Below are 25585 nucleotides of genomic sequence, written 5' to 3'. Positions count from 1 at the left end.
CTCTTATCGTATACAAGGAAGCGTGTTGCCATATAAAAATCATGACTTCTGGAAGCAGAATCACTTTCTGAGTCGATTTAACGATTTGCGTCTGACTTGCTGGCTGTTCATGTAACTTGTGCCCAAAGTACGCAAGGTCGCAATTTTGAAGATATATCAAATTTGGCACATGTATTATTTTTGGTGGATCTTAAAAGGGAGCTATGACCAATTATTGACCGATCGCAATGAAATTAGGTTCCATGATATATTTCTATATGAAACTTATTTGTTTTGAATTTTATATGGATACCAAGTGATTTTCGGAAGTGGGCCTTATATGGGAGCTATTGGAAATTATGGATTGATCCGCAAGAAATGTTGAAATATGATTTGTTTTTGTATAGAACTGATTTATGCAGGAATTTCGGGAGGACATTTTTATGTGGACTAGATGAAATAATGGACCGATTTCAGCCATTTTCAATAGGTTTCGTTCTTAAGCCATACAAATTATATGTTGCACATTTGATCGAAATATCTTCAAAATAGCGACCTATACTTTGAGTACAAGGTTAAAATGATTCAGAAAGTCAATCTGAGTTAATCGGTATTGTGTTGGACATATCTTTTTGGACGTTACAAACATCAGCTCTATCGCAATATACCCTACACCCCACTATGGTGGTGTAGGGTATACTGGCCTAGTGCTTTCTCAGTCCCATAGTGACTATTAGATGTCTAAATATCGTCCTTAATTGTTCACAGGGTTATGTTTAACGCGTTTTATACAGATTTTGAATGCGAGTAGGAATGTAATGTGCGTAAATATATGTTTTTGTTCGTAACTATGACACGAATGTTACGTACGTGGGCATTACAAACACATTTTGATGCCTCCAGCGATCTACTGATTTGTACAAGCATGATTGTGCGTGTACGTATGTAAGTATTTCATTTATGCTCACCCCATACGCACTAACGCTTCCAAAGGTTTTACCTTAAGGCAAAATAAAGGAAATTCAAGTTGAAATAGCAATATTTAGCGACGCGTCGCAGCGATTAAGCTGGTTTCTTTCAACATTAATATTAATTAGGACAAGTGTTTGCTTCTAGAAAAGATGCGATATTTATTTTTTCTCAGAAATTAAGAATTATTAAATATTTTTTATAGATTTAAAACAGAAATTCTTATGAATTTTAATTTAAGATTTTCATTTGGAAAGTTAGCAATTTTACAGTGTAAGGAAATTGAGCTCTACAGTTATAAAGAGACCTTAACCAAATGTTGTGGAAACCAGATATGTATTGTATGTAATTTAAAACATTGTCGCTTCATCGCCTTGACGCCTTTTTGTGTTTTTCCACATAATCGTTTAATTATGGGTGTGTGTGTGTGTTTGTGTGCAAAAATAACAAAAAATAAATTATAGTAGAAAATATAAAAGTCACCCTTCCATTAAACGAATTTCACCAACAGGCATCAACTCTACACGCAGCATCCGTTTTCTTTAATTTTGTTTTTCATCTTTTCTTCCTGTGTTCAATTCAATATCAAACGAACCATCAACATCAGATGTATAAAATTTCAAATATATTTGGTATTTCAGCTCAAACTACTCTTCCATCCATCCATACACCCCCTTCTTAGTGTGTTGTGTAACACATAAAAGTGACATTTAATACTGGAGTGCGAGTGGAGTGGAAGTGGTAGATGTTGTAATTTTCATAGTTACAATGAATGTGCTGCTGCATATTACATCCTTTCACACACAACATTTTCTATTGTTAATATAAATGTTTTTACTTCTTTTTGTTATTTTTTGTAATTAAATGAAATTTTCAACAAATACTTAATTTTTTTTTCTTTTTGCTATCTTGTTTTTGGTTACATTATGCCAAAAGCAAACCAAAAATATAAAAAGTAGAATTAAAACTTCCCTGTCTCTAATCGTCCGCAACCTTGTTTCTCAAAACTCATAAAATACATTTTATATATTTCAATGTTTTTACCCATAATTACCGTTACGCGTTTAATTTAAGTGTTATTTTATATCCGTCTAATGCTACGTGTTTACAGTGGAATAGGGTTAGAACGAATTGCAGAAACTCCTAGTACGCTTTATATATTTTCGAAATATAGAGGGGTTATACAAAACCGAATCTTGAAATAAGTTGGTCGATCTGACAAATGTGATCGAGAAGACTGCCTTTGAGGTGAGGTCGATAGTTACAACTTAGAAGATATTAAAACTTTTATGAACTTGTGATTAAGGAAACAAAGCCTACCAAAGGTGGCAATTGGTAGGATACTAATGGGTCACTAAACGATAGTACGTATGCCAGAGGGTACAAGACTTTCTATGCGACTGCTCGGATGTTTCTGCTTGAAAATTATTGGGTGTATGACTTAAAAATGCAGGATTTACAACGCGGTTCTTTTGAATGCGGTTTTTGTTTTTAAAAACGTATATGTCATTTTGAAGGGTATATATCTGTCATTTATTCTCACATAGTTATTGAACATTATTGGAGGCATTACTTCATGAATATTGTTTTCAAACTCAACAAGAGCTTGCAAAATCATTGGGAGCAAGCAGCAGGATTCATCCAAAAGGAGGGAAATTGGGTACCATACAAATTGAAGCTGAGAGACCTTGAAAGACGATTTTGTATGTTCGAAATGCTGCTTGAACGCTATAAAAGAAAAACATTTTTGCACCAAATCATTACTTGCGATGAAAAATGGATCCATTACGTCAATTCCCCGCAACTTGTTCGGATGTCAAAATCAAACAGAAAACACGTAGAGATGAAAGTTCAGATTCAACATTTCAATTAAACTAATACAATCAGATTTTTGTAGCTGACTTTGGGTTTCAACTCGAACTTTTGTAACCATTAGAGATGCCTATAGCTCCCTTCGTAGACAAGCTACACCATGACTCAGTAAACTAATGCAAAACTAGCTAAGATGCAATGAAATGTATTCTGCCCGATTTTTCAGGATAGCAAACTTATTTAGGTACATACAGTGAGCCTCAAAAGTGGGTATACACCAAAAATTATTTGATTTTTTTTTTTTTAAGATAATGAAAATCCTAAAATTTATTCATCGATTAAAATTTTAATGTTTCGGTTTGTTGGAGATTGAGTTTAATAATAGATTCGGTTTTGAAAAAAAAAATATTTAAGTCGGACTATAATAATTTTCATGATCCTAAAAAAATCTAAATATTCGCTGGTGTTTACTCACTTTTGAGGCTGTGTGTATATCGATTGGCGTTGTCTTATACATATGAACGATAATTGACTTATACATATGAACGATAATAATTGAAAGCTTGCGAATTGTTTGTGCTTTATCTAAGATCAAAAATTGTATATACTGTTGAAGTCCTCGAGCCCCCATTTTTTTCATAACATCGGTCGCAATGGATTTTGGAAATTGTTCTAAAATCCCAATGAATTCCGAAATGGGACACAGTTTTAGATACAATGATGTGGACTTTTTGGGCGAATTTCCAAAAAAATCCAAAATTGGAATATGTTATGTTTTTTTTTGGGGAATTGTGATATTTGCTTTTCTTAAATCGGATTTTTTTAAATTTTATATTTTGAAACGTTTGTAAAATATAAATTTATTCAAAGTATTGGCAATCGTTAGCTAAAAGAACTGCCCATATTTTGAGGACAAGAACGAAATAAGCCAATTTCGGATAATCTGTTCAGAAGTGAAGCGTATCCCAGAGAGAGCATTCTGCAACGATCGAAACAAATAGTACTCGGACGGGGCATAGTCTGGCCTATAAGGCGTTGTCATTATGGAATATTAAGGTTTCATGTCTTGTCGCATATTCTGGCGATTTTCGGTTCAATCAAATCAGTTGCATTCGATACAGGTTCCCTGTGATGGCCTGCCTTAATTTCAACAGCTCATAATTTGGTCCCACCAAATACACATCATTGCCTTAGCGCCATGGATATTTGGCTTTGGTGTCTATTCGACTGGTAGGCCGTGCTTCACATACGATCTTTTACGCTTCGGATTATCTCAATGGATCCATTTTTCATCGCTAATAATGATTCGGTGCAAACATTATTGTGTAAACAACAAACTTTTTTTGCTACAAAAATGAAGAATTTTGCGCCAAGCGGAAAGTTTTACTTTATTTCTTTAATTTGAAAAAAAGTGCCGTTGAAGCACGCCGATTGTTCACCAAAAGCTTATGGTGAATGTGTTCCATCGGTTTCAATGTGTGATAGACGGTTTGAGCTGGGAAATTGGGTACCATACGAATTGAAGCCAAGAGTGTTGTAAGGCGAACTCTCTGCATTTGGTGGGAGCAAAAGGATCCTATCTATTATTAGATCCTTATATCTGACCAGGCCATCACAGGGAACGCAACTGATTCGTTTGAAGATAGCCAAAAACGAAACAGTAACATTTTAACATGACAAATATCAGCCACATGTTACAATACCTTTTAAAAAGTATTTAGAATGAAGTGATTGTGAAATTTTGCCTCACCCGCTTTATAGTCCACACCGTACCCCGTCAGACTACTATTTGTTTCCCGCATTTTTAAGTCATACACCCAAAATAATAAAGCATTCGTGTTATTGTTTTACCAGGTCCAGACGAAATGTGGCGAATTTCCATAAAAATTCGAAAATTGGAATTTTTTTGGAATTGTGGGATTTACTTTTCTTAAAACGTGTATTCGTTGCTTCCTTTATATTTGGTATCAAAAGATGAACCGATGTAAAATTTATTATGAATACCCCAATTTCAAAATTGTTTGGATATTTCAAAAATACTAAATATGCATTATATCGGAGATATGTTACTCCGAATTCCACTAATATTAACTCTTTTATTTAGAAAATTCTCTTTCACAAGAAAAAAACAAGTACGAAAGTATGGTCGGTCAAACCCGACCATATAATACCCTACAATAAGTAAATAAGCAAAAACATTTTTCTTTTAAAATTTCAATAATTTATATTCGTGAGTGATTACACTATGCAACAAATGACGACTTTTGGAAAAACACAAGATCATGACAGTATATGTAGGTTCGACTCTACTACCAAAGGGTAGTAAAACCCTATACTCAGTTTGTCCATTTTGGTGACCGATTATGGCCCCCAAAGTTTCTGAAAATCAGTGGGGCCTCTAAAAAATGTGTCATCAGTTTTTGGTTAACAGCTAATTCAGACTTTTTGATACGGCTTAACTCTATATGGCAATAATATAGCTAAGAGTCTGCCAAATAAATTTTGCTAAAATTTTGTTCCAAAAAATAGCTTTTTCGTGCACTTTTGTTGAAAAAATATAGAAAGAACAAATTTTTTTTTTTTAGAATAGCTTCCAGGGTCTCCTAATTTTTCACTAACAATATTTAGCAAAGTTATAGCTACGGTAAAGTTGAACAACTCTTGTGAACATATCAATGCAATCTGAACATATCTAGGCACTCTAAATAGCTGTCAAATATCACTTTGTAGCTTAAAAATTTAAGTTTTTTACTATTTTTTTACTGTAAAACAAAAATTGTTTGTTAAAAATGTATGTTTGAGTGTATACTTCTCTATTGTGCTGGAATAACGCAGAATGGGCAAACCATTACCGGGCGCATCACTTTATCCAATCTTGATCACGCAAGACCGGCTTGATGCAAGATATGAAAAAAACTTTAAAATTTTTGAAAGTGGGCAAGGTTTGTGGAGCTTCTGAAGAGTAAATATAAGCATTTTATATAAGTTTTTAATATCGGTGGAATCCTTATGACTTGAAGATTAACATTTTAGTGAAATGAATTAATTTTGTGTTTTTTCGGGCGTTATTTACCTTAAAAACTAACAATATTTTAAAATGGTGATTTTCCAGCAAGAAAAATAAAAACATTGAATTAATGTAGAATTTTAACAGTTACAGACATCACAATAAAATTTGGAAGTAATATAGATCTAAATGTTCTTAAGTCAATGGCATCACTAATATTGCCATTCCTTGTTTTCAAATATCGAAATTCCTAAAACGGGGAAAATGTGTTCAAAAAGCAGAATTTTTTTAGAAAATAGTCCACTTTGACGTTATTTACAGTATGCTGGTAAAAACGTTTTGTATGTATATAAACAACATATAGGGCTATACAAATATGACGAGCTTTTGAGGATCGGTGCTTTGCGTTTTAGAATTTTTTACTCAAACCTAAAAGTTTGTATCAAAATTGGCCAAGTTTGGATAGGAATGGGGGATACAATGTCCGCTTAAGTTAGTCAAATTTTACATTATATGTTTATGCATTAAATTCTCTTTCCAGATCATAAAAAATGTATAAAAAATGTAAAAAATGCTTCAACTTTGGATGCGTGGAACTTTTTATAGGGACGAAATAATTGTTATCAGGTTTATTTTATTTTTTTCGAATTTTATTGCAAATATACGTCATATATAAAAAGCAAATTTCAACCTTTCGTAGGCCCATCATATATAAAATACGAAAAAAAGATCGAGCAAAATTTAAAAAAAAAAATTAAACCAAAATAACCTACAGATAAACGCATATTTTTTGTAGACCTTCTCAAGGACTATCTATATTTTAAATTTCAGCACATTCGGATCATAAATGGCTTTTTGGCGATTTTTTTTTTTAAATGTGTGACATTGAGGGTCCACCCTCAAGGCAGGGTCCCCACTCTGAACACCTCAGCCGCGTAAATAATATAGCACAACATGGAAGTGTGGACTTGATCATACTATTTTAACAAAAAATCTTTGTTTTAGCGTCAAAAACTAGTAAAAACGAAAATTGTTAAGGTACAAAGGGATCTTTATGTGCTATTTAGAGTGACTAGACACGTTCAGAATGCATGGATATGTTCTCAAGAGTTGTTCAACTTTAGCGTAGCTACAACTTTGCTAAATATTATTATTCTAAAAAAATTAAAAAAAAAAAATTTTTCTTTCTATATTTTTTCAACAAAAGTGCACGAAAAAGCTATTTTTTGGGAAAAAAAATGTTTAACAAAATTTATTTGGCAGACTCTTAGTTATATTATTGCCATATAAAGTTAAGCCATATCAGAAAGTCTGAATTAGCTGTTAACCAAAAACTAATGATACCTTTTTTAGAGGTCCTACTGATTTTCAGTAACTTTGGGGCCCATAAAAAAAAATCGGTCACCAAAATGGACAAAGAAAGTGATTCTGAGTCGATCGGTATACTTTAAGGTGAGTGTTAGACTAATATTTTTGGGCGTTATAAGCACAAAGGCATAATACCCTCCCCACTATGGTGGTGTAGGATATAATTCCAAATCAATGTTTTGTACGAGTCCAAAAATAAGTTATTTAGTTTTTAATGAAAAATCCGCATACAAATCTTAGCACCTTAAAAAAAATTACTTAGTACAAATAATGTGTCCAGTTTATAATAGGGTCCTTCACAGGTCCTACTAAATTTAACATATTTCGGATTTAACCTATTTGTTCTAAAATCCCCAAGTAGGGAATCCCAAACGGAATACAGTTTTCTATACCCCAGTACGTTTTGAATATGACATTAAATTCTTTTAATAGCCTGGGACCAAATATGCTCCCAATAGGCAAAAAACTTAAAATTCCCATTTTTGGGACTTTTTTTAGAATTTGTTGGAAATTCTAGACCGCGGACCGACGACCACTTATAGCAATATTACCGCTCTAAGCATTACATTCACTTTACTCCAATTCTACTGTAAGTTCCATAACTTGTTTTGAATGTTATTAGTTTTTTTTATTCCAACGTAATACTGATATTTTAACAGGGTTTACTGTTCTGTTAAGAGGATATGAAAAAGGACTAAAGGGAATAAACACGATAGCAAGAACAACAACAACAACTTCAGAAGCAAGAGTAGAAATTAACATCAGCAACACAAACTGATGCGTTGTACTTGTAATATGTATAAATAAAGTTTTGAAGTTTCATGTTATTATAAAGAAGCTTTGTAATTAAAATATCTTGTAATGTAAATGTAATTAATTTCATTTCACGCAAAAAATAGTACAACAACAATGACGAAAAAAAATAACACAGAAAGCACGTGAAAAAACGTGCATGGACAAAAAAAACTCTTTGCTTTTTAATTAAGTGAATTACACCCCCATTTAAGCAGCTTTTTGTGTGTTCTGGTAATAGTTACACACATAAAATACAATATAATATGGTTGTAATCAAACGTTTTTGTCATTTTAATTTAATTATTTCTATATGTAATATGAATACGTATGTATAATAAGTAATTATGTAAAGAATTATTTAATACTCACTGCATCATTATGGCACTTTCAATGGAAAATGAATCTGTTGGTAGACCACAGATATTCCAGTTGCGTATTTCTACTGGCTCGCCCAGCACATTCAGCAATTGAAAATCCTGACTGCAAACTATGCCGAATGAAGCACATTTCTCGGCCCATTTACGTATTTGTTCGACGCGATAGTCTATGGTAAAGGGTCCCAGATAGGCCACCACACCAGAAGAGATTAAGACATCTCCCGTTAAGGTATTGTAAGTTCGTCCCAGTTGTTTGGCCGTTTCAGACCATCTGGTACGTTCTCCCCCCAAACCAGAGATTAATTCCTGAGCACGTTGCAATTTTTTAGTGCAGGCTTCATGTTCAGCTTGTAAAACACTGAAATAGGTAGAGTAACGTTGACTAACTAACTAATTTTTTAATATTTTTTTAACTTACCCATATTCCTTTAACTGTTTATCCAAAACTTTTTGTATGGCTGCCAAATTAGCTTCCACCCGTGCCAATTGGGCCAACTTTTCATTCAAGGTTTTTTGAGCTGCCTGAAATTCATTTAAACTTATATATTTTCATTTTCTGCCTTTAACTCCCACTTACATTATAAGTAGCTTGGGCCTCAGCTAAAGCTATCTTCTTTGGTGCCACCACCTTAGCCACCACATCGTATTTGGTCAAGGCTATAACCCATCTACACAAACCCTCACAGGCCGTCGAAGCAGAACGTATTTTATCTGGATCAAAAGCTTCATTGCTTAAAACACGCTCTTGCAACTTTTTCATTACCGCAGGCGGTATATTATCCTTATCAAAGTTCAACAAACTGTCCAGAAACTTTATATCGCTTAAGACTCTCTTCGAAGGACCCCAATAGTCCTCAATCATGCCCACACCACTAGGATTGGCAACACGTTCCGGCTTAACTTCTTTTAAAATGCACACTGCTTCCATAACAATACGCACACCTATGGGAGGACTTTTCATAGTCTTGACCACCGCAATATCGGCTGTGGTCAGAGTATTCAAGGCTGCCATAGCATCATTTAATATGGGCAAAGCCTCACCCAATTTGGCATCACATTCATCTTTGATGGCTTGTGCTACTTCCGCTTGTTCAGTGGCGACAGCTTCATCTTTTTTCACCATTTCTCTTTGTTCTTCGGCCGCTTTACTGTCTTCCGTTACCTTGGCCACTTGTATGGCCACAGTTTCGGATGCTGCTTTAAGTTTAGGCTCCAGGGCAACCAATTGTTCTTGCATAACACCTACTTGCTGCGCTGCGATGTCCAATTGAGAAATGCCGGTAAGATAGCGAGTTTTATTGGTCATAATGGAACTGATGAAAGAGGAAAGGGATTTTAAAATTTAAGAAAAATGATTATGATTGGAATGGCTTCATAGAATTTTTTTATTTAAATATAGAAATATAAGAAACACAGAAGTAGTCTTCCGTATTTTTAATTGCCGGACTTCAAAAATCTTAAAGGAAGGAGTCAAATCTAAGGAACTTGCGAAACATCGCATCTGTACATAATATTTTGTAAATGTATAAAAGTCATTGCTAGACTTCAAAAACTCCTAAAGGAAGGAGTCAAATGTGAAAATCTGGAGAACTGCGAAACAACGCATACAGGCATGAACAAATTCAAAAACTTAAATCGAGGGATCTTGCGAACCACAAAATGTCACATGCGAAATGTATATGCATTTTTATGTAACGTACTAAATATTTAATAATTCTGAAATTGCAAAGCCCCTAGATTTTTCCATAAATTGTCCCATAATTCGGAACGAAACCTATATAAACCCATGACAATGCAAAACTTCATAGCCTTCCACATCAAGTATCAGAGAGATTCAGAAATAAGTACAATGATCATGCTGTATGAAAACTTTATATCCATCCAAATATAAATCAGAACATTAACCTTCAACAAATTATGATTCTGTAAGAGTACCGAAAACTAATCATTTTTTTCATCTTCTTCTGTCCGCTTAACTCCCTGTGGAGCATAGGTCCTCCACAAAAATTTCTTCAAGATATTCGATCATTCTTCTATTGCCTTGTGGATTCCAATCTACGGCTTGGCGGCTTATTTCATCTGGTTCCTTCCAAAGAGTGTGCCCGATCCATTTCCACTTTCTTCTTTCAATAATAATTTAGATAGGCTCAATGTTGCATTTCCTATATAAATTCAGTAAGATTCTGTAAGAGTACCGAAAACTAATCATTTTTTTCTTCTTTTTCTCTCCGCTTAAATCCCTGTGGAGCATAAATCCTCCACAAAATTTTTCCAAGATATTCGATCATTCGCAAGTACTTTTATTTCATTCCAGCTTCATCCGCTATTTTCGATGTCTTTAAGCAAGCTTCTTTTCCATGTGGACTTTGGCCGACATCTTCTTCTATTGCCTTGTGGATTTCAATCTAGGACTTGGTGGCTTATTTCATCTGTATCCTTCTGAAGAGTGTGCCCGATCCATTTCCACTTTCTTCTTTTAATAATAATTTAGATAGGTTGAACGTTGTCATTTGAGAATGGAACACAATATCATTCATATGACTACCACGACTGGCTCGACAGTACCTCATCCGATCAACCCAATTTTTCAGTGCAACGCAAACATCGATATTTTACGATATTTTATGTTTTTGTTTTGGCCGTCTCGGAGCTGTATTTTGATCCCATTGGATTATTTTCTGTGGGGAGCCATTAAGGATAAATGTTACGCAAACCATCCAGAGACAATTGAATCGTTGAGATATGAAATCGAAGTTGCTATTGAAGAGATTCGATCCAAAACAATCGAAAATGTACTGAGTTGGGTTGATCATATAAATGATATTATGTTCCATTCTTAAATGACAAAGTTCAACCTTTCCAATAAAACCAGATATTTTAAAAAATAATCCAGTACTTTTTTTACAACCGATTCAAATTTAAAGTTATGACGTTTGGCCACCACATTTTCAAAATGTAACGCAAGCAGCAGTAAAACCTTGTAGTTTACAGATCAGTGCTATTGTTGTCAGTCACGTTTCGCAGCTATAAAGCAAAATTAGTAGAACGTTTGACTTATTTTAGTTTTGACTGATATATTGGTTGATTTCCAAATAGTTCGCAGTTGGAAGAACGCATTGTTTGCTTTACCAATCATATGTTCAAGGTCTGGTTTTGCGCTATCTACTGATGAAACTATGCTTCCCAGGTAACAGAATTTGTCAACAAACTCAACCTGTTTCTGACCGATGAAAAAAGGGTTGTTGTTTGCTGTTCTTAGTTTCATTTATTATTTCAACATTTGCTAAGTTGACAACCCAGTCATATTAGTAAAACGATCATAGTAAGCTCTTATGAGGTTAATTAGCTTTTTTGGACTACCAGCGTCCCAGTGTCAAATGTGGTTGAATAATCTACAAAAGTGAGATACAGAATTCTTAGTGTGTTGATGTGGTCAACTCACGACCTGATCGACCGGAAGCCAGCTTGTTCCCTACGCAATTTCCTTTCTATTGTATCATTTATTCTATTTAGGAGCATTCTTTAGGAAAGAAGTGAGATTCCACGATAATTCTTATATTGCGAAAGGTTCCTTTTTTGGTATTTGTATAAGGATTCCTTGAAACCAGTCGTCTGGTAATTTTTCTTCGTACCAAAATTTTAATTTCAGGTGGAATCCAGTCAAAACCTGGCGATTTTTTCTATAGTTTTCTAGTAGCGATTTCTATTTCATCCGGAGATGGAAGGCTGGTGTTAAGCTGAACTAATTTTTGATGCGGACATGTCATTAGATGGTCCAGCATATGGTAAGCTGTTGTTGAGGGTTTCCATAAAGTGTATCCTCCATCGTATTAATGGTTCAGCTACGTTTGTTAGTAGAGGTTCTATTCTTGGATTTGATGTAGCTCGTTATCTCATAAATAGTTTTAGCATCGCTTTTGCTTGCGGCATCGTTTGCATGAGCCGCATGTTCATCGGTAAATATCCTTGTGTCTCTCCTACAAGCTCTTCTTATTTCTTTATTTTTTATGAATATGTATTTTCTGGTTCAATGCGTTTACTAAGCGACTTTTTATTGTTCTTTGATGTTTTCTTCGATTAAGGGCCAAGTTTGGGAGCTCATCCACTCCTTTCTTCCCTTGGGGTCTTGTCCCAGTATTTGCTCACATGTTTTATTTATATTTCAAAAATGCCACAAGCCCTTAGGTCCAAAATTAGTTTGTAAGAGATTTTCTTTTATTTGTTTCCAACGTTGTTCCACTCCATCATTTGGATTGAATTTCCTGTTCTGTTTATCTATTAATATCGTTTTCAACAGCTTGCGACATCAAACTTATGTGCGGACAACTGCTGATGGACGTTAAGGATAACAGACATTCATCTGACAATCAGATGATGACAAAAACTAATCAGTTTACATCCTAATAACACCCAACTTCAATAAATGTTACCTTGGAAAATAATTCGTCACTCTGTCACATATCCCAATGACTAATAACACCCAACGTCAAAAAATGGAACCTTGGAAAATCCTTCTGGGCGTTCTTCACTCTGTCAGACTCTGTCTCAAAGACATTAGAAGAGTTCTATTCGCAAAATTATTACAAGTGTGTGTTGGCAGGATTAATTTCTTAAGATGTCCAAAACAATCAGATCTGTATTTATTACAGTGCAAAATATTACCTTGAAAGCTAACTTAACGTCTTAAATTTTGTATAAAGCATATATATCCAACTCAACTTGTAAAAGAGTCACAGTATCTTGTCTTCCTCACATAACACTTTTTACTAAAATCAAATCAACTCTTCAATTTCGTTGCAACAGAGAAAATACAATCACTTTAAGAAGATATTGTTGTCCTACAATACTGATTAACAATATGAGGAAAACCATATAAAATACGCTGGTATCCATCTCGACCACTCTCTAACATGGAGACAACATATTGAATCCAAAGTGACACAAACTGTAGTCTAAGCAAATGCACTGGCTCCTTGGTCAGCCCAAGATCTTGACTACAAGGTTGTCTTGTATAAGGCGGTTATAAAACCAATATGATCATATGGCATCCAGCTATGGGGAACAGTCTCTTCATCCAACATTTAACAACTCCAGAGAAAACAATCAAGACCCCTGAGAATAATGGCGGTACATTCGAAATAATAACATCTTTAGGAATCTCAATGTTTCGGAAGGGGATAAAGTACTCCAGTATTATTGGGTGTATGACTTAAAAATGCGGGATATTATTATTTTTCTAGCTTTTATTTGAAAACATTTGTGCAAGATAAATTTATTCAAAGTATTGGCCATTGTTAGCTATGAACTTTTCCCATGTTTCCATCAACATATGGATTCCGAGCCAAAAGAACTGCTCATCTATTGAGGCCAAAAATGAAGAAAGCCAATACTCTTTTCCAAAGTGAAGCGTATCCCAGAGAGAGCATTCTGCATCGATCGAAACAAATAGTAGTCGGACGGGACAAACTCTGGACTATAAGGCGGATGAGGTAAAACTTACCAACCACTTCATTCTAAATACTTTTGAACAGTATTGCAACCCTGTGGCCGAGCGTTGTCATGTTGGAATATTACGGTTTTATGTCTGGCTCACTTCAAACTAATTAGTTGCGTTCGGTAAAGTTTCCCTGTGATGGTCTGGTCAGATTTCGGCAGCTCATAACAGATAGGACTTTTACTTCCACTAATTACAGAGCATCTTAGCGCCATGGATATTTGGTTTTGGTGTCCATTCGGCTGGTTCGCCGGTCGATCTCTTACACTTCGAGTTGTCGTAATGGATCCATTTTTCATAGCAAGTAATGATTCGGTTCAAAAATTATATTCTTTTATCGCGTTTAAACATCATTTCGGACATTCAAAACCGTCTTTCAAGGTCTCTCGGCTTCAATTTCGTATTGTACCCAATTTCCCTGCTTTTGGATGAATCCTACTGCTCGAAAATTGATACTTCAGTAGCTCCCAATGATTGGATATTACAGTGGCAATAACAATGTTAATAATATTTTAGGTTAAGACTTCAATACTTATTTCTAAAAGTCCTTATTATGTCACCTCAACTAGCACAAGTATCACAATTTCCTTAAGCTTGATGATCCACAGATCTCCCAGATTAAAAATAATAGAGCTCTAGCTACTACAGTAAAACTATTTAAGATCATGTAAACTTCCTCTAGTTCCATAACTTCAACATAGTTTCTTTTTATACTTACGTTCTCTTTTTATTCAGCAAAGTTTTAAAGGTTTGTATCAATTCCAAATATGAAGTAGGCGTAACATAATTATGTCTCTTCAATCTCAAATAGAAAGCTTCCGACAATGATTGTGTGGACGTATGAAACTCCATGCACATATCAATAGATGCCTTTCGCTCTAAAACGGTTAAATCTTCTTGAGCTAAAAATCGTGTAGAAACAGCTAAAAGAGCATCTTCAGGCCAAGCCTGAAACCAATCGATGGTGCAGCAATTAACAATAGAGGGAAATTTACGTATGCGTACACGTAAGGCTTCGCCAATGGGAGACATAGCCAAGACAATGTGTAGTTGGTCCTTGCAGGTCTAGAAGTAAAAAATTAATAATAAATAACTAAATATATGGGCTAAATGTTAAAATTAAGTTACTGTCACAAAGAAATTGAATAAAGCCACCGGACTACCATCAGTTTGTACAGCCTTATCGCGTTGCTTATCAATTTGAGCCATTTTCTCCACCACTTCGACTTTTTCTTCGTTGGAAAACAAATTGGGTACTTCGCCCGAGTTAAGTAAATTATTAATATCCTCCAAAAATGATTCATCTTTGATCTAAAAACAAATTTTTATTAATAAAATATTGAAAATCCTTAAAATAAATTTCCTTAAAAATTAAAACAAGGAAGATGCTCCATAATTTTAGTTGCGAATTATAGAGTATGCACTTTTTTCACATACTTTACCTGTACATCTGTAAACAAAAACACTCCATGCATTTCGGAGGAGCTTATTTTACGCAATATAACCTTGATATCTTCATGCCATTCATTGGGTCCATATAATCGAGATATTTCAACTTGAAACAACTCATAGTCACATATATGCGAAGCCAAACGTGTTAAGCTCTGACGTCCGGATCCACCGACCCCAATCAGTAGAGCATGACTACGTGGCTGCTTTATTATGCGACAGATTCTCGATAAATGTTCCACGGCAAACCGAAAGAGTACCAAGTTCATGGGTTTCTTTGACATATTATTATACTCCACCAAATAGGCTTCAACCACATTACGCAACTCCTCCAAATCTTGGACTTCTATGTAATTCTTGGTATCCGCTTTGGGATTTGTAAAATCACAATATATTAAACGTCTAAAGTCGGCCTCTGTCAGCTTTTCGCCCTTTTGTACTAAACGTTCGAATAGGAAATCGGGTGGGGTATTAAAGCTTTCTTGCATTTGCTCACATAGAGCCTGGAACAGCCAGGAACGATCTCCGTCTTCAACCAAACGATCACCATAAACTCTTTGAACTTCATGAACCCACAGCCGTCTCATGGAATTCATATCTTCGGTGGCTTCGGGTACCGACAGCAAGACACCTTGTATAACGCGTGCAAAGTCACGTAAATTGAAAAGATAATGAGATTTAGCGGGTGTGGGTAAGAGATTCAGTTTAGCTCGATTGTAGATTTTTAAAGTAGCGTCCACGATTTCATCAATACAAGGATCGAATTCTTTGGAAAATCCTCTGTAAAAAAGGGAAGAAATATTTAATTTGGTCAAAAGAATTTCCATCAACAAACATTATTTATTTTACTCTTCTGCATAAGATGATATTTGGTATATACGTTTTCCATGGCAATTAGGGATGCCAATCCCGAAATCCCGATCCCGAAAATCCCGGGATTTTTCGGGATCGGGATTTCCCGAATCCCGGGATTTGTGAAAAAGAATCCCGGGATTTTTCGGGATTAACAAATCCCGAAATATGAGATTTTTGATATTTTAGGAAGATTTTTGAAGCACCCAAAATACTTAGAAAGCTAAATTTCAGCATATTTTTTATAATACCAATCTCGCTTCAAATCCAAACGCAGACAGATTTTTTCATTTGAATCGGAAAGCAGAACGTCTCCCTTGCATTAACAGGCTTTTACACAATTTACACTTTTACGAAATTTATGTTCAAGTTATTTTCTAAAGGGGACTAGGGGCAAATGTAGCCCGATTTCCGCAGTACTTTACAGTATAATTTCAGAGTATTTACAACTTATTTTATGCAAAATTTTATAAGGATTGCCGCATAATCAAGATATTTATGACTGCTCAAACAGTACTCCGGGGGACAATTGTATGGAGCTAGGGGAAATCATGGACCATTTTATTTTAATTTAACGCATTAGTTTTTGATTTGTTATGTTTTTACTTAAATATATTAATGATATAATAGTTTTTATTGTTGAATTTGATGTTTTTGACGTTTAACTAAAATCCCGGGATTTACATTTCTAAAATCCCGAATCCCGGGATTTGTAAAACCCAGTCCCGTTTGGCATCCCTAATGGCAATACAAATTTCGAAGTTCACAATAATTTCGAAATTAGCTTTAGATTGATTTGTTCATAGGTTTAAGATATGCGTGTAAAATTCCAAAAGAAAGGCTTGTACTATTAGTCAGATTTTATTTTTATTTGTTGATGTCATATTAAAGCTAATGAGTCGTAGATAGAGATGTCAAACGGACAATACCGTTCCCGAAACTCCCGTTCTTAAATATCGAAGCCTGAGATTTTTTAAATTTAAATCCCCAGATTTTCCAAATCCCGTTTTTCATAAATAGGGGAAATTGTAATTTTCTGTGGCTTTTTTATGCATTTCGACATTCTACATTCCCAAATATCGCAAAGTGATGTTCAGCAAATCTCTTAAGCTCAACGCCTGCTATAACGATAATAAAGCAAATCGGTATTTTTGGTTTTCCTTGAGTCAATTTTCATATTTTTTTTCGTAAGTTATCTAAGGAATACCCATACCTGAGGGGCTCATGGAGAGCACGAACTTAGAACTACCCTTCCTTTTATCGGGTAGCGTCTGTATATCCCCTTTGGGGCAGCTACCTGACATTTCTGTCAGAAGATTCTCCCTTTCACTGATATTGGGTCTTCTCGACAGAACATGTCCGTTTTTGGATCCTTTGGGTGGTCTGTCCCTTACAGAGTCCGAAATCCAACAGCGTCTGTTCCCACATTGGGCGGCTTGATGGTCTGTTTGGCACCAGTGGGGCAGCAGTTTTACAACCTGGCAGAGGTACAGGTCCGTCCGACATGAAAGTTAACGAACAGAGCCCCATGTATCCGGTCGGGGGCATCAAAATCTCCGGAGACCCTATTCCCGCGGTGGCGGTGAATTGAATTCTACTGAGATCCAGGTTAGTTCGGTGGAGATACGGGTCCGAGCTAATCTGCAAGCTACTGGTGTTCAACAATCTGCAGGACTAGATTTGGGGAAACCTAAACTCTCAAAATGCATCCTCCATGAAAGGATGCAAGACTAAATGCAGCGAGGTGCCTCTGAATTTCAATCCAAGCACCTCGAAAGCTGCCTACCAAGGATCGATAAAAACCCCAGTTTTGGAAGCTGCTAAATTGAAAACCCAGGCTGCGAACAAGACTTCGGGTACCCAGGATACACGACTCTCTGCCAGTGAAGGAACTGCCAACAAGTCTTCGGGGTCCCAAGCTGTGCCTCTTGCCCAACAGTGCGACAAAAATCCCACCAGCTACGTGACACCAGAAAGGCCTTTTTTCCTTCACTGGCAAAAAAGCGGGCCGCCGAGAATTAATTGCTAAATAAAAATTTACTTTCAATTGCAAAGACAAAGAAATGTACTAGGAATGCCAATCCCGATCCCGAAAATCCCGGGATTTTTCGGTATTAGCAAATTCCAAACATTTGTAAAATCCCGAATCCTGTTTGGCATCCCTAGTGTGTACGTTTCTTTCTTATAATTTTCGGTATTCAAATTTCCCGAAAATTCCGACCCGGGATTTTCAAAAATCAGTCCTGATTTGCATCTCTAGTCGTTGATTTTAAATTTTTACACTATTCTTATAAAAAGAATAAAACTTTGAACCTCGATAAAAGACTAACCAAAGCGAATTTAAAAATTTTTGAGCAACTTCAAATAAAGTACCTATTTACCAACAAATTTGGATCGGGTAAGGTCCGATGCCTTGTCGAACATTTTAGTTTTCCCCCCATAATGAAAGTGAGAATCCTGATTATGTAATTCTAAGACACATTTTTAACGAATTTGGCCACCATATGTCACCATATTTAAGCATTTGTTTAACATCTTTCTAACAAACATGGCCAATCTTAAAACTTACATAACATATTTCAAAAAAGTCTACCTTTGTGAAACCTTAACATTTCTGGGCATAAAATAAACCACTGCAAAATGATTAAAAGCAATTTTTACTACAACTAGCAATAACATGTAATACTAATAACAATTTCTGTAAGCAATTCCAGTCACATCTAATAAATACTCCCAAATGATTTTGCGTTTCTATCCGTATTGCGTATTAAACAAATACGTGATGTAACGTTACACAATTAACTATAGTACAGCCATCTAAATACATTTACTTCGCCAAGCACTTATAAATATTATTAGATTTAATAAAGACCACTACGTGAGGTTACTTTCTAACAATTTTTGTTTAACGCCCTTTACTTACCTTGTATCCAAATGCCACAAAACAATTTTACTGAAGATGGTCTTTAAGATGTCATCATTAAATTCATCGATGGCAAGCACATTGAAGTGTCGCTGGTAGCGGGGCGTTACAGTGTTGCCCGTGGAAGGTGGTCCCATGGCACAAATCATTTGCAGATCTATTAGTTTCATGGGTAGTATAGATTTACGATCATACCACATCCAATGATCCAACATCATGCGCAATAGTTCTATGGGCGGTTGGGCTCCGTAGTTCTCCTTCAAAGGCATGGACACATCATCCACAAATATAACGAATTTCTTATTTAAAGGAGGCCCAAATACACCCTTACGCCTTTTGTCCAATTTGGACATGACAATATCTTGAGTCTGATTGGCCGAGGTTTGGGCTGAGAAATTTATGAGTAACGGTTTAAAGACATTCAAATCCATTTTCTTGAGCATGTAATCAATAATGTAGCAACTCTTGCCGGTACCGGTGGGACCCACAAACATGACAGGTTTGGAATGTCTCACCAAAAGATCCAATAGCATTGTCATGCGTACATTGTCATTGGTGGTAATAATGATTTGATTAACGGGTATATCTCTGGGTATAGGAGGGGCTGCGGTGACATCATCTTGCCAAGCTCTCCATTTTCCTTTGCCCTCTTTAATAAATCTATAATCAAATACCGAACCTTGCTTAGGTATGGGAAATATAAAGGGTTTTGCTAACACGGGTACATGTAACTCTTCGGGTATGCCAAAGTTCTCATACAGATTCTCTGGAAAATTCTTTTCCATTAAAGCACGAAAAACCAAATTAAATTTATCCCTGCTATTGGCATCCAAAGCACCACCAATAGACCAAATGCAGGAAAATAAAAATACTCCCTCAATTTGTGCTCTCATATCCAAATCTGATATATTTTGCACATATTTCTCATCTTTAAAGTCGTCCAGAAAACAATCGAATATATTCATTAGTGAAGTCATCAAATTGGCATCTGAGGTGGTAGCAATTTCAAATAGACTGGCTTTTCTCACTATATACAGAAGTATAGGGCAAAATCTATTCACCAAGGCTGTTATCAATTGTTTAGCCACAGCATGGAAATTTGCGGGTAATTTATTTTTCCATGAAGTCACCAATGGCTCCCAGCCCAACGAAGAGGGCTCTAAGTAAATCATACCACAACGAGAAACAGTGGCCGGAGAGGCAACTTCCAAATCCATGGGTTCAAATATTAAATTAGTAGTGGGTGATAGTTGTATGATTTCTCCAGACATTAGACACAATTTTTTATTGTCATCCAACACAGTGTTCATGTTTTCAATCCAAATAGCATCCACAGGACCATCAAATATTAACCATTTACGATCTGGTGTTTCGGAGACAGCGAATTGTCTATAGTTTACAGCTAGAACGCCATCACTCCATTCATGAGATACCATATCGAATTGGCCATATAATTGACCCATGGTAATAGCTTTAGGATTGATAACGGTAAAAACTGCACGATTCTCACCGGCATTCTGAAAAAATTGTAGTCAAAGTGATTTAAATTGAAGATGTTTTAAAGACAAATTGTTTCAAAAATACTCACCCTCTTTTCCATACACTCCAGAGTTTCGGCCAGTATTCTGTAACATGTTGTCTTGCCACCAAAAGGCAAACCTACCAACATTAAACCATGTCTTACCACAATCATTTCATACAACTGTAAGAAATATAATAACTTAATTAGAATCAAATTATCAATTAAGTCCTATAGTTAGTCCTATAGTAAGATATAACTTCAGATATAGATTTTATTGAAAACTAGCTGACCCGACAGACTTTGTCCTTTCCTGGATTATGTTTGATTTACATTCAATTTTAAAATATGTACAATGAATCTAATGGTCATAGAATAAAATATACATAGAAGCGTTACTGAGTTGTCAAAAACCTAAGTCTTGCAAAAACAGAATACATGTAAATCAATGTACAGATTGTTACGTTTTAACCTTTTCAAAACGCTGGTTTATTTCCTTTAAATAAAACGGATACTTTTGATTGCAAATAAAAGCCGTATAGTAGTTTGAAAATGGTAACAACTCTTTATTTATTCAAATGTACAACAACAACAGAATTAAATAGTCACTCAATGTTTTTTATACACTTTTGTAAATTCGTGAAATACAGACACAATTTATAATGTACACGAATTTACTTGAAAAACACAACACACTTTAAGGCACTCAGTTGATGTTAATTCGAAAAGCTTCTCTGATAAACTGACTCCCGACTGCAACCTCTGCCACTATTTATAACACTGCCATCTGCACTCTAGATTGTTCTTTAACTGTCAAAATTCGAATATTCTAGATCTTACTAATACATACGCCATCTGTGGTATACTTTCTACAATGTTCTTTAACTGAATATTCGAATTCGAAAACAGCGTTGCCAACTTACGATCAAATCAACTGAAAGCTTTTATTTAATAATGCCCACAGATATGTTACAGTTTGCTATTACAGCACTGTTATTTGAAAGCATTATGCTACTTTTAAATCAGCCCTTAAAATCGTTATATTTGAATTCAAGTACAATTTCGTAACAATATTTTGAGTTTTTATATAAGTAATCGAATTTTGGTCTGAAATATAAGTGATGACAGATCGAGCTCCTTTTCTTGCTTAAACGCTTATTGGCCAAGTTATTAGCTATTTTAGATATTTTGAGTTTTTATATAAAAAATAGATTTTTGGTCTGAAATATGAGTGATCACAGATCGGTCGCCTTTTCTTGCTTTAACGCTTATTGTCCAAGTTATTAGCGAATTTATATATTTTGAGTTTTTATACAAAAAAAATCTATTTTTTGTCAGAAATATGAGTGATCACAGACCGAGCTCCTTTTCTGGATTAAACGCTTATTGGCCAAGTTATTAGCGAATTTTGATATTTTGAGGTTTTATATAAAAAAAGAATTTTTGTTCTTATTGGCCAAGTTATTAGCGAATTTAGATATTTTGAGTTTTTATATAAAAAAAAATTTTGAGTTTTCATATAAAAAATCAATATTCTGAGCTTTCATCTGTGATCGAGTGATCACAGATCTTGATTAAACGCTTATTGGCCAACTTATTAGCGAATTTATATATTTTGAGTTTTTATATAAAAAAATCGATTTTTTGTCAGAAATATGAGTGATCACAGATCGAGCCCTTTTTTCTTGATTAAACGCTTATTGGCCAAATTATTAGCGAATTTGGATATTTTGAGTTTTTATATAAAAAAAAAATCGATTTTTTGTCAGAAATATGAGTGATCACAGATCGAGTTCCTTTTCTTGATTAAACGCTTATTGGCCAAGTTATTCGCGAATTTAGATATTTTTAGCTTTTATGTAAAAAATCGATTTTTATTCAGAAATATGAGTGATCACATATCGATCTGCTTTTCTTGATTAAACGCTTATTAGCCAAGTTTTTCGCGAATTAAGAATGTAGACAATACTGAAATTCATACTTTTAATTAGAGTTTTAAAGTTTAGGGAATCCCCTTATATAAAAAAATGTGTTTGCATCCTATAAATTATTTTTTTTCACTTTTAAAAAACTTTTGTGGACTATTGCGAACATTTAAAAAAAATAGCCAAATCGGTCCAGGCGTTCTGCGATTTTAGATACATTGAAAAAAGTGGGCGTGGTAAATTCTTCATACGAATTTCACTACGAACATTTAAAAACAAATTAGCAAAATAGGTGCAGCCGTTTTCCGATTTTAGATATGTAAATCGAAAAAAGTGGGCGTGGTCAATTTTTCCTTTAGTAAAAACTTAAATTGGATAACTACGAACATTTAAACAAAAAATTAGCCAATACGGTGTAGCCGTTTTCCGATTTTAGATAAATCGAAAAAGTGGGCGTAGAATAAATTGGACTATGACTAACATTTAGAAAAAAAAATTGTCTAAATCGGTCCGGCCGTTCTCAACTGATGCAATTACCAACGAACGACATTTGATTTTTATTTATATAGAATTGGGATTAGTCTTATAGCAGTTTCTAATTACCTGTTGAACTTTCTCCAAAAAGAAATCGGTGCATTGCTTGTTGTTCTTCTCGCAAGCCAGCTTACAGCATTCGTTAAGCACCACATAATCCGATTCTGGCAAAACAGTGCCCGGAAACAAATCCGAGGTAATGCCATGAAATAGTGGTACATCTTGACTAAGAAATTTGGGCAAATTAACATCCTTAATAGAGCGTAAGACTAAAATGTCTTCATTTTCATCACGATAACGAAGTTTTAAAGCGCCAGCAGCTTTAAGCACCGACTTGACAGCACGCATGCCATAATCATAATGACACTGGGTACTTAATTGCTCGGAACACAAGCGATAAGTGGCCACAATTTTCACTGACAAAGGTTTGGCGGTTAAAAAACCACAGGAATATAATTCAATTTCCGAAATGAGAGCATAATCTGGCACCATCATGGCCACAGAACGGAATAAAGCCTAAATAATTTACGAATTAAACATATTTCTAAGATAACTTTCTATATAAAGCATAACTACCTTCAAATTATCTGGTAACTCCGATCTTCCAGCATAACCCGGATTCATGGTTATGAACACAGCACAAGTAGGATCCAAAGTTAAGGTAGTGCCTTCGAAAACCATTGTAGGACTGCCCGAATTTATGCCCCTTTGTATGGTTAGAATTTGTTGAGCCACCACGGATAACACCTCCAAATCAATGCGATTAAATTCATCGAAACAGGACCAAGCTCCACAAGAAGCTAAGCCTTTAAAGAATTTACCCAGGGCCAGGTAATCTAAACCATCCGAGCAATTGAAAACCACACATTGTTTGGCCACTGCCTTGGCCAAATCTTTGGTAGTCTCTGTTTTGCCAGTACCAGCTGGTCCTTCGGGAGCTCCACCCAAATGCAAATGCAAAGCACTAAACAAAGTACGATAACAACGATCTGTTAGTGGAGTGACAACCAAGCGGGTAGTGTTGCCCAAATACTCGTAGCCATATTTCAAAGAACAATTAATCATGCGAGTATCCAAGTTATTTTCCTCCCAATAATAACGCAGCTGAAATACAATATATTTTTTTAAAAACATGAAAAATATGTTTCTTAAATTGCTGATTACCTGGCACAACCATTGGAAATCATTTAATTCCGACACCTGTTTCTCCACAATTTCCGCCAACACATCTCTTGCATGTACATCCAACACCACCAAGGCCCCCAATGTAATGCGATTTTGACTACTCAAATCGCCCCTCACCAAATCAACAATTTTTAAAATTTGTTCCACATTTGTCTGTAAATAGTTTTGTAAACTCTTTCTAGGATTCTCGGACATAAAACTCTCTGTGATGTATAAAGTCCAATAGGTCAGAGAAATAGATTGGACACATTGACCCGGCCACACCAATACCCATTCATGTCTTATACTTTGGGGATAACTATAAAAGGCTTCACTCATTTTCTTATGAATGCTCTTCTTCATATCAATCTCTAATTCCAGCAACCATTTTTCTACTTGTCCCCTGGCTTTGGCGGTGGATATAATATCAACCAATTCCACTTCCTCACGTTCTGAGGAACGCATTACCGTAACCTCTAACTCTTCGGTGAATTTTAGAGTAGCAATACCCTCAAAGCATTTTTTCAAATGAGGTTGTACACGTGTCGGGTCTTTAGTTTCGGAAAGAATTTCCAACAGCTCATCATTGGAGAGAAAGAAGAAACGTGGAAAATATAAACGTTTCTTTTCGAGGTACTAAAAGAATATATTCATTTAGTTTTCAGTTTTAAGAATAATTTATTAATAAATACCGCATTTAAGCCCTTTTGTATTATCTCCAAGAGGTTATAGGCCTTTTTCAGATTCTCCGACATTTTATTTATTTCCACCACTGTCATTACTCTGGAGTCACTATTAACTTGCTTCATTAATTCTTTCCAAATCTTTAAGGAAAATAATGTACTTTCTTTATTTGTCAATGATTTTTAAGTTATACTTTATACCTTATCCACTGCACTAAAACGTCTTCCTTCTTCCGGCATTTGTTGTTGTATATCTGGACTTGAGAATATGGGCTCCAAGTACATCCAAGTTGCCTGAACTTTTAACCAGTCATCTAATATGTCTTGCAATAGTATTAATTTGGCCTCCCATTTTCTGGAAAAGCGAATTTGTTTATTAGCACAGTATAACATAATTTAGTCTTTCATATCAAGTTTATATTAAGTAACAAAAGAATTTCTATAAGAATAGAGCAATCGTTTCATCTGACTTCTCCAGCAAGACCAGGACGTACGTATATATAAGTAGCACCTTTTAGTGGTCTATGCTAGAATCGAAATTAACACTGACTTTGCATTTAAACGTTCAAACTCCTAGGAAAACTCCTATTAGAAACTTATTCGGACGATAAGCTCTGGCACTCTTGTCCATTATTCTGTTTGGCGTCTTTCATATAAACCGCTGACTTCCGAAAACTCTAAGGAAAAGTGGGCGGTCGATTGATTTTGCCGACACTGAAAACTTCCAAATAAAGA

General features: G+C 35.2%; 1 protein-coding gene across 1 annotated transcript in view; it reads right to left on the bottom strand.

Moving 5' to 3' along the window:
* The window catches only part of Dhc36C (Dynein heavy chain at 36C), a 138806-nt gene that overhangs the window by 83739 nt on the left and 29482 nt on the right, over positions 1–25585 (bottom strand). Inside the window, exons 10-22 of the mRNA XM_065499980.1 lie at positions 25052–25205; positions 24860–24991; positions 24168–24803; positions 23580–24107; positions 23073–23519; positions 20614–20727; positions 19026–20542; positions 15244–16030; positions 14930–15112; positions 14520–14866; positions 8885–9620; positions 8726–8829; positions 8300–8665 (exon numbers count right to left, since the gene is read on the bottom strand). Coding sequence (XP_065356052.1) covers positions 8300–8665; positions 8726–8829; positions 8885–9620; positions 14520–14866; positions 14930–15112; positions 15244–16030; positions 19026–20542; positions 20614–20727; positions 23073–23519; positions 23580–24107; positions 24168–24803; positions 24860–24991; positions 25052–25205 — 6051 coding nt within the window. The remainder of the gene's footprint in view (positions 1–8299; positions 8666–8725; positions 8830–8884; positions 9621–14519; positions 14867–14929; positions 15113–15243; positions 16031–19025; positions 20543–20613; positions 20728–23072; positions 23520–23579; positions 24108–24167; positions 24804–24859; positions 24992–25051; positions 25206–25585) is intronic.

This window comes from Calliphora vicina, chromosome 2 (assembly GCF_958450345.1).
Source record: "Calliphora vicina chromosome 2, idCalVici1.1, whole genome shotgun sequence".
NCBI lineage: Eukaryota > Metazoa > Arthropoda > Insecta > Diptera > Calliphoridae > Calliphora > Calliphora vicina.
Note: the sequence above shows the minus strand (reverse complement) of the source record. Positions and strands in the feature narration are given on the sequence as shown.